Here is an 11,422-nt window from a genome sequence, read left to right on the forward strand (position 1 = left end):
TAACCACGCACATGCAAAATTTTGGAACGTTATTGAGCGTGCTTTTGGTGTCTTCAAAGCACGATTCCCAATATTGAAGAGGATGACACCATTTCCGTTGGAGACACAAAGGAACATTACAATTTCATGTTTCGCGCTACATAATTTTACTAGGAAAGAAGGTTTGAGTGATGAGTTGTTTGAACAATACGATCAACCCAATTTGTCATTCAGAAATACTCATGTGCACGTTGATGCTGAAGAAGATGAAGTTGAAGCACATGGCACTACATTAAATGGGGAATATATGACGCAGTTGCGAGATGAAATTGTTGAGCAGTTAATGCAAAGTACCGAATAAATTATTTAAAAAAATGTTATTGTGGTTTATGAATATTATTTCAGTGTTGTTTGACTATTATTTAAATTTCTATGTTGAATAACCTTTTTATTGTAATTTCTGCTTATTTAAAATTTTGCATTATATTTTAGCAGTTTGCAGACGTTAAAAAACAAACAGTCTTCTTCTTGCGGACTGTAGAGGTTTGGTCCACCTCTTCCGCTACAGATGTCTGCAGATGTGGTCTGCAGACGGCAGACATTTTACCTATTAAAAAACAAACAACACCTTAATTAGTGAAATGTATCTTGTTTGCCCTACATTTCTTTATTATATTCATTTGTTATTAGGCTAGTTTAGCAACAAGTTATTCGCATGTGTTTGTTCGTTGCTTCTAGTTTTCGTTTCACTTCGAATCCACAGTCAAACATCACCCTCACCTATAGCCTCGATACATATTCTATATTTTCTCATCATAACTTTATATATAAAAGTTTATTAAATACATAGAATCATTTATTGTTGTTGAACATAAAAGCTTATGGCGTAATAGAATAGGATAACCATGCGCATGGCAAGTCTGCCACTGCTATAGCCACGGGAACTGGAAGCAAGTTAATCATAACAAAGGAAATCACAACTAAACTAATCAAGTAATGGTTACAGATGTTTTAGAAACTCGATCTGGTCATGGTTCTGAAAGGGATTCCCATAACGAACCTTTGGAAAAATCGACTTTGTTAATGATGATGGTAAACCAAAAAACCGTCTTTTGGTACCTTTATTTCGTTTCTCAAATTCTCAAATTTCAAATATTATTACTGTTATCTTAATTATTATTAGAAAAAAGGCACCCTCTAATAAAGCATCTATAAATTAAAAACGAACGTGACTTTTGAAAGTCTTCTTCCTAAAATTTGTTTATTTCTAACTTTATTTAAGAGAGAATTAAATACATATGACGATAAAACATGTACTCACGATTGCATCACGGTTTTCCAGCACAGTCTCTTACCGCCTATGTCTGATTTCGACGGGGGGATGTTGCGACTCCAGATGATTGAGTTCAGGATACTATGCATCTTGGGATTTAGTGCAGAGGCCGAATAAATTAAGATTTTTGGTCCTCGAAAAAAAAGCTACCCTCTATTAAAGCATCAATAAATTAAGAACATACGTGAGTTTTGAAAGTCTCCTCCCTATAATATGTTTATTTCTAACTTTATTTAAGAGATAATTAATTACATATGACGACACCTACGTTACTCTAGGTTGCCTACACCTGATTCCGACTGGTGGATGTTGCGTCTCCAGATGATCGAGTTCAGGGTACTATGCATCTTGGGAAATAATTTGCTTTTTTGGTCCTCGAAAAGACAATTGCCTATGATTTCTTGTTTTAGTGCAGAGGGCGAATACAAGGGTGTGCGAACGATGTGGCCGAAGCTAGTTGGCTACGTAACCTATTACTCGAGTTACATTTCCCAACTAAATGAGCTATTGTGGTTTACAACGACAAAATTTTAGCTGTCTATCTCTCTAGAAACTCAATTTAACATTAGCGTACCAAACATGTTTGAGATATATAATTAACTTCGTCCAGGAGAAATTTAGTACAGGTTGGTCAAGTTTGTGTACTTCATGTTCCATTAGGGTTTCAGTATGCGGACGTTTGTCCTAACAGCCTTCTGTGCAAACGTTAAGGATTTCAGGAAAATTTGAGGTATCTGTACCAAGTGGGCTAGCCTCACATAAAAAAAACAAAAGGAAAAAAAAATTCCCTTGATTTTGTAATCATCTTTAACCCTCCAAAGGTTAACCACTACATAAACAATTAATTAACATGTCCCACTTCCTTAACTTGGGAAATCATTTGTATTTTGTTACACCTTTTTATAGCCTTCAAGGTAGTTTTTTCAGGTATAAAAAGACACCCCTTTGGGTTACTCATCACCAAACTGTGTACAATACTTAACAAACAAATTAAAGATACATTACAAAAATGGGTTCGATGACTAGGGCTTTGGCCTTGATCACCATGGTTGCATGTCTCATATCAGTTGCCCATGCCACTGCTGGCCAAGCAACTTACTACACTGTATATACTCGTAAGTATACGAACTTTAATTAATTAAAGATGAACTAAGATCGTATAAGTTGTTTTGATATTCGTTTTAATATCGTTCTGCATATAGCGTCATCATGCTACGGCTACCAAAACCGTGGTAATATGGTTGTAGCAGCAAATAGTGGGTTGTTTAACAACAAAGCTGCATGTGGACGTAGGTGCCGTGTCACTTGCACGGGTAGAACCAATCTTGGAGTTTTGCAGCCTTGCACAGGTAGAAGCGTTGATGTTACCATTGTTGATCTTTGTCCAGGATGTGCTCCAAATCAACTTGATCTTTCCAGTGAGGCGTTTGCAATGATTGCTGATCCTAATGCTGGGAGAATTAACATTGATTACACGTGTTACTGACACCTTAATAATGGAACATATGCATGCGAGATACCAATAATAAACTCTTAATTAAGAGTGTTCTTCAATAAGTGAGACTCAAGGGCATTGTAACATGTTTCTATTTGTCTCTTTAATATAAGTTAACTTCTATTGAAATATTACTGTACCCTTTATATCTATTTAATATCCTCATATTTCTTTCTTCACGTTTAACCGATGGACACATAAACTTTATTTTCATTCTAATTTCTAAAGGGAAATTCCACTCACATAACATCCATATTGATCTGCAACTGATTTTTACTCGATTTTCCTCACCGGGATGATTATGAGCAAAATGGGGAAGCATACATTTTTGTGGAAAAATCGAGTGGAAATCAAATAAAAAACTAATGTAAATCTATGATGATTTTGTAAAAAGAATTGCCCTTAACGAATACCAATTTAGAAGTGTCACTAATGAAATTATTTTTAGAGATTACTAGTGCAGTAGTGCTCTGTGGATAATAGTTTCCACTATGCATGTGTTCCTAAATGGTATACAAGCTAGGGTTCTGCCTTTCGCCTGCTTATGACATGGTTCGAAATATGCATGGAAAACGGAATTAAGTTTTAATTAGTATCTAAAGTATTTCAAATATTTAAATGTTTATTTGAGGTCAAAGTTTTTGGCTTGTCATACAACACTATTCGGGGTAAAGTTAAAATACAAAGAACAATAAAAATGAGAAGGGTGAGAAGGAATCCAGTCCATTGATCTTAGATTTGAATGGCCGAGATTAATTTAATAAATAAAAATTGACGAAAAGGGCATTAAGGTAATAACCCACATTTGTTAACTTTCTTTCTCCACATGCAAGACACATGCAAATTCCCCCATCATTTTAAAATGTCCATAACTTTTTCATACGACATTATTTTTTTAAAAAAAAAATCACCATAATAATAAGCTCTTTTTATCTTTAATATGAGTATCATATTGTTATATAAAAATAAAAAAAATTAATGGGTTTAATTGTGTTTTTTTGTTGTTCATTGTGTCATTGTGTAATATCTTGTAACCATTGTGTTTTACATTTCAAGTCATTGTGTTATATATATTCACCATTGTGTGTTACGTTTTAGGCCATTGTGTTATACGTATTCGTCATTGTGTCTTACGATTTAGGTCATTGTTTTATACGTATTCACCATTGTGTTTTACGTTTCAAGTTATTGTGTAACATGTATTAATGGCGAAAAAAGACACAATCGTGTGCGAAAAGACACAATGGCGAAAAACGACACAATGGTGTGCGAAAAGACACAATGACGAAAAAAGACACAATGATAAGCGAAAAGACACAATGGTGTGCAAAAAGACACAATGAAGAAAAAAGACACAATGACGAAAAAAGACACAATGATAGGCGAAAAGACACAATGGTGTGCGAAAAGACACAATGAAGAAAGAAGACACAATGACGTAAAAAGACACAATGATAAGCGAAAAGACACAATGGTGTGCGAAAAGACACAATGAAGAAAAAAGACACAATGACGAAAAAAGACACAATGATTAGCGAAAAGACATAATGGTGTGTGAAAAGACACAATGACGAAAAAAGACACAATTATAAACGAAAAGACACAATGGTGTGCGAAAAGACACAATGACGAAAAAAGACACAATGATAAGCGAAAAGACACAATGATGTGTGAAATGACACAATGACGTAAAAAGAAACAATGATAAGCGAAAAAAACACAATAGTGTAACATCCCGAATTTTGTAACGATAAATAAAAGGGGCCTGTGATTTAAAAACGAGTGTTAATATCTAATTAATATTAAATGAAGAAAGATCATGGATTGGATTAACTATGGTGGATTAAAGGGTAACGGGCCTTAGGTCCATGGGCTTTATGGAATATAAATATCCACTTAAACCATCCTAAAAACCCTAACTATCATTTCCATCTTTCATAAATCTCTACACACTCAAAACACACACACATCCAACACCACTATATACGGCCGAGAGAGAGAGAGGCGAGATCCGAGCCAAACGAACGTCCATTCTTGATAGATCCTCATTGTGCAAGATAGATACAAGAACTAAAGTTCGTAACCAAGCTAAACCGTAACCGTAAAACACGTAAATGTATGTTCTTGACCTTAAAGTTCACGTTTTTATGAACGGTTAGCCTTGAAACCCGAACATAGTATAGATCGGGTATAAACGAGTATTAAAGTAGCGAACTTGATGTTAGAAACGAACTTATAGAACTTGCGGCTGCGTATGACTCGTTTAAAATAAACCCTAGACCTATTATTGAACGTTTTAATCTTAAAGGCTCAAACTTTATGCTTTTCCGAGCCGTGTTTTACCCGAAAAAGACCATGGGAATGAGCAGCTTAATACTATATTCAAGAATTTCGATGAAACAAAGATGATTATGGGGGGTTAAGGTAGACCATCGGCTGTTGCAGGGCAACTTCGCCTGCAGCTAAACTCGCTGCATAAATTCGCTGCAGCTGGGTTCGCCAAATAACTTCGCTCGCGGCTGAACTTCGCTACATGCAAGTTCGCTGGTGGCCAACTTCGCTACATGCTAAGTTCGCCGGTGGCTAACTTCGCTTGTATATAACTACGCTTGTATATAAGTTCGCTGATGTTAAGTTCGCTCAAAATAAGTTCACCACTGACATGTTCGCTTAACAAATCAGATAACGAATCAGGCTTAATTCGTTATGAAGGATGAATTAACGAATTAGAGAAATAACTTAAAATTCTAGTGAAAAATGTGTTAAGACAGTTAATGGAAATAAAATTTTTCCAAGCTGACCTGGCAGCTTAACCCCAGCCAGGGGCTCTGCCCCTTGGACCCCGATAGGGGATGCCGCCCCTAGAACCCCACTGCCAGGGGTGCTGCCCCCTGACCCCCGTTCGTTGTGGGTAATAATTGAACTAGAAAGACGATATGGGTAGTGACAGTTAATTGATACGTGTAATTATTATACAGTTAGTCGCAGAAAGAAGTAACCATTAACGGAAGAAGTAACCGGGTTCAGGTGAGTTTCTAGCCCCACTCCTTGTTATGTTTTTCGGGGCTGTATTCATACTCGATGTGTTTAGTTAATACAATTACCATAAGTGGTAAGTGTATGCCATATATGATATATGTGATAGATATGAATGGTTGACTGTCGGTACGCGAACGATCTTCGGATATTGCGCGTACTGTCAGGATGTAAATGAAGATATGGATGTTATATATGGATGATGTATGATTGTTATAAATGAATGCTTGTCGGGGCGTGAACGATCTTCGGATATTGCACGTACCGACAAGGAGCATGATTGTTAATTGAATGATGTGAGGAACGCCTAGAGTGTTCTTATGCTATGATGTGCTTATTGTATATGCGATGTAAGTGTATGCAGGTACAGGAATGGTACGTAAGTTCTACGTCTGACGTAGTAAGTTAGGATGACAAATCCCTATAACTTCTGTTGGACATCGACTCGGCTGGTGATGGCGTAGTTAAGGACTGCGGGCATTATACGTGATGTAGATGATTGATGTAGACGTAGATAGGACGGTGGGCCTTATACGTGTTATAGGAGATAGACGCCAACGTAGATAAGGACTGCGGACCTTATACGTAATGTAGATAGGCGTCAGCACAGGAAAGGACAGTGGACCTAATACGTGCTATATTTGTGTTGTGGTAGCATAGGGGAAGACTGCGGACTTCGTGCGTGCTATGGTTATAGGTGATAGACGCCAACGTAGATAAGGACTGCGGACCTTATATGTATTGTAGATAGGTGTCAGCACAGGAAATGACTGTGGACCTTATACGTGCTATACTTGTGTTCTGGTAGCATAGGGGAAGACTGCGGACTTCGTACGTGCTATGGTTTAGGTTGCAACATAGGGAAGGACTGAGGACCTTGTACGTGTTGATAATGTAGAATGGTATAGGGAAGGACCGCGGACCTTGCACGTACCATAAATGGTGAGCATAGGTAAGGACTGCGGACCTTTTACGTGTTCACGAACTTGAGTACAGGTATAGACGGCGGACTATGAACGTAATCTCGGTAGTCTGAGGTTAGTGATTGTAGATATGTATGTATGTATGGTAGTAGGGTAATTGACTAAGTATGGATATGTATCTTCGGGTATGTATGTATGTATGATATACGTGTGTATTGTGTGTCGCCTGATTAACTAGAACTCACTCAGCATAGCTGACTTTTAGTATGCACGCAGGTATACATGTTTATCGAGATGACATGAGGATGACACGTGGCATGGATTGAATGGTTGGCATCTGAAGATAGAAGAAATGATGTTTTAAATATGATGTTTTATGTTGTGGTTTTAAAATAAATATTAAATGTTTTGTAACAGATTGTTGATGTTTTATATTCCGCGAAAGTTTTAATAAACTCTGATTTGTAGAAATGTGTTTATGAGTAAATCCGACGCTAAAGTAGGGCTACCGGGAACGGGGCCTTACAAATAGTGTGCGAAAAAAGACACAATGGTGTGCAAAAAGACACAATGACGAAAAAAGACACAATGATAAGCGAAAAACACAATGACGAAAAAAGACACAATGATAAGCGAAAAAGACACAGGTGTGCGAAAAGACACAATGACGAAAAAAGACACAATGATAAGCGAAAAAGACACAATGGTGTGCGAAAAGACACAATGACGTGATTTTTGTTTTAAATTTTATATAACAAAAATCATACTCATATTAAAGATAAAAAACGTTTGTTATTATGATGAATTTTTTTTTAAAATATCATACGAAAAAGTTATAAATGTCCTAAAATGATGGGGGTATTAACATGTGCCTTGCATGTGGTGAGAGAAAATGTGTACAATTACCTTTATACCCTTTTTCCTTTGGTCCTCACTTGACACATGTCAATTATTTAAGGTTTCTCACACTTCTCATTTTTATTACCCTTTGTAGAATAACTTGACCCCACTATTCGGTTTAAATAACTGCGTCATTTAAACGAGACGCGATAGCATCTTTTTGCATGATACACAGGTGCATAAACCTAAGTATATATTTAACGGTATAGGCTAAACGTACCCCCCTTTGTACTTGTCATACCTCATCCCCTAAGCTTTCAGTTCCTTCAATAATTTTATTTGACATATTACTACCCTCTAATATTTTTAGTCATTTCAAGTTTTCTTTAAAATATCAAATCAAATAAGGGTGTTTTGCTAAACGTACCCTCATTTCCTTCATTTTTACTAAACGTACCCCCCTCCTCAAATTTTACATTAATACGATTTAGATATTTATGATTATCCTTTGTCATTTTGTCATCTTTTATTATCATTATCAACTAATAGAAAGTTTTTTTTATTATTATTTAAATTGATTTTCTTTTCCTTTCTTTTTTGTATATTATAATAATTTTTTGTTTTTTTTAATAAAAAAATTGTTTATGCAAAAAGCGTTTTTTTAAATTAAAAATAAAGAAACATTTTTTTCTATACGTGTTTTAATACTTTTAGGGTGTGTTATTTATTTTAAATAATTTTTAGAGATAACTTACTTTAAAAAAGAAACACATTTTTTTTCATCAATAAAATAGATTAAACAAGACTTAATAAACAAGTTGATTCTTTTCTCATGTGAAATTAATATCATGCATTCAAACTTAGCAAAAAATATTTAAATGAACTTTTTGTCGGGTGTAAGACATATGATAAGATAAATATAAACAAATGTTTTATCATTTTTATAAAGGCGTTATATCATTATTTTTTAAATACATTTTATAATGATAATAAATAGTATTATTTTCATAAAGAACAATAAACACAAAAAAAATAGAAAACGAAAAATAAAAAAATAAAAAAATAAACTTTATATATTTGATGAGTTAGGCTAAACGTCCCCCTTGTGTACTTGTCATACCCCCCTCCCCTAAACTTTCAGTTCATTCAACAATTTTATTTGACATATTCAACGTATTAAATATCGATAATTAAGTATATTAATAACCAAGAATAAATACTATTGCATGCATTATTATACTGCATAACGTCATCTTAAAGAGGATGATATGTCGTAACTCGAACTGAATGGGCGGACGATGAGGAGGATGAAATAGAACCATCAAGTCATGACCGAGAATAAACATCGAAGAACATTTGCAAATGTTCAAAGATTTATGTAACAAATCATTCTATAAAGCGCTTTGAGGTGATTTAGACAAACATTTGTGCTCATTAAAGAAATAAGTTTAGTTTTTGTAACTTTTATTTAAGTAATATTTATTGTTAATTATGTAACATCTTTAATTTGATGTGAAGGTTTGTGGAAGTTTGTTATTGTGACGCCACTAAGTAATAATACCTTGACAACTAAGAACAAAATATATTTTGAAAATAACAAATAATCAAAAGTTATAATTTCAAAATAGAAAAAACTTATGGTGTAGGTACTGAAGATATATGAAGTTTGATAACCGAAATCAATAAACACAAAAACGAAATTTAGATTATAAATCCGATCACTATAATATATATTAAACTTGAAAATTACATTTCACATTGATATAACACCAAGCTAAGTAATATATAATAATTAAACTTGAAAACCAAGTTAGACCAGAATAGAAACCCAATAATTTTAGATAAAAACCTTAGTAAAAACAAATCTAAATAATTGATTATTAAATAAATTCCTTGTTGTTCAAAGACATTTGCTCGACTTGTTCCCCAAATTATTAATTCTATGTAAATCAAATTATGGCTCAATAAGTCGGTTCAATCCATCATTGGCTCAACCCGCATCGTTGGCTTAATGAGTCGGCTCAGCCTGCTTCGTTGGTTTAGTGAGTCGGGAATTAAACCAACAATTAACACCTAATTTCTGACTCGAAATAGGTAGATCTTTAACTCCGAGCATGTCTCGATTCTCCCGGACACATCTTGATCATAAAGGCTAGTACATATCTTAATGTGTAATATAGGTTATTAACTCAAAACTTTTAACGGGTCATGATGGGTTTTTATGTCTTAGGGGTAAGCTTGGGTTGTAACGGTCTAATGATACGGTTATAAAGATGAAAGATAGAGATGTTGAATCATTTGAAAAGAAACAATCTGATATTCAAACGAAAACAACAATACTGCTGACTTGAATTCTAACTTAGTTTCACAACATACATTTTGTCTTAAAAAATAAGCGCCATGAAATTCAAGTATCAGCAAAAGTAAGATCACAATTTCTTAAATACAATGTCACGAGCCTAAGCTTCTATAATAATCGCGGGTCTAGTTCGATTATTGGAGACTTCGTTAAGACTTTACTGACTTTTTTGTTATTTTTTAAATATATGATTTTTTATATTGATTTTATTATGGAATTAATATATTAGTATTTACTGTTGTTTCTTAATTTTGCTATGGATCTTGCTATAAGTTTTATTTAACTGTTTTTAAACTATTTGATTTCACGATATCTTTAGCTACGAATTTTGCTACAGATTCACATAATTAGTTTAAACCTTCTTTTCTTGATCTACAGATTTTGCAACGAACTTTATTTAAATACATTTCCAATATTTTTATATTTTAAGTTTGCTATGAATTTTGCTACGGATTTTACTAAAAAAAATTAATGAACCTATAAATATTTGTATTCATGATTTTGCTATGTAATTTGCTACAGTTTTATGAAGTCATTTTCATTATACTTATTTTTTTCAAGTTTGCTACGGATTTTGCTATGAAATATATTTTGCAACGTAATTTACGTAGCTAAATCGTAGCAAAATTTGTCCATAGCTAATTTTTAGCTACTTCGTAGCAAAATTTGCGACGGATTTATTCTGTAGCAAAAATTCGTGGAAAATACCTACTTATGTAGTAGTGTATGGTGTATTACAATAACATCAAAATGGTTAAACGTCATGTAAATGTTAAAATTATAAGACCCAAGTGTCAAGTGTCATATTAAGTTATGTTATAATAAAACTCTAGCGAATAAGCGTCCTATAAAACATATGTTTTATGACTACAATATCAGTGTCCTATTACGGTGTATTATAATAACACCACAATGATTAAGTGTCCTATAAAGGTTAAAGTTATAAGACTCAAGTGTCAAGTGTCCTGTTAAGTTATGTTATAATAAAACTCTAGCGAATAAGCGTCCTATAAACCACATGTTTTAGGACTAAAATATCAAATGTCCTATTACGGTGCATTATACTTACACCACAATGGTTATGTATCTTATAAAGGTTAAAGTTATACACCACAATGGTTATGTATCTTATAAAGGTTAAAGTTATATGACCATAGTGTAAAATGTCCTATTAATTTATGTTCTTATATGACTTCGACTAGAAAGGATCCTATAACAACGAACATTTATGACTTAACTACAAAGTGTCCTATTAAGTTATGTTATAATAAGACCTCCAGTGATAAAGTGTCCTATAACATTACAACATAATGGGACACCAACAACTACATGTCTTATAGATTACTTTATTAGGATTTACATTTTAAGTGTATTATTAAGTTATATGATAATACAACCCCAAAGAATCATCCATCCTATTAAATAATATTTTAGGACACCGGTTCTGTAGCGTAAAT

General features: G+C 33.8%; 1 protein-coding gene across 1 annotated transcript; it reads left to right on the forward strand.

The window, feature by feature from the left end:
* The first annotated feature begins 2,231 nt into the window (after positions 1 to 2,231).
* Positions 2,232 to 2,921, forward strand: LOC143559770 (EG45-like domain containing protein). The gene is made up of 2 exons (XM_077048244.1): positions 2,232 to 2,427; positions 2,515 to 2,921. Exons 1-2 carry the CDS (start codon positions 2,322 to 2,324, stop codon positions 2,796 to 2,798), a joined length of 390 nt encoding a protein of 129 aa, XP_076904359.1. The 5' UTR covers positions 2,232 to 2,321; the 3' UTR covers positions 2,799 to 2,921.
* Positions 2,922 to 11,422: the final 8,501 nt, after the last annotated feature.

This window comes from Bidens hawaiensis, unplaced genomic scaffold (assembly GCF_021521415.1).
Source record: "Bidens hawaiensis isolate Kalapana, Puna unplaced genomic scaffold, B.hawaiensis_p1.1 tig00020036_1, whole genome shotgun sequence".
Lineage (NCBI taxonomy): Eukaryota > Viridiplantae > Streptophyta > Magnoliopsida > Asterales > Asteraceae > Bidens > Bidens hawaiensis.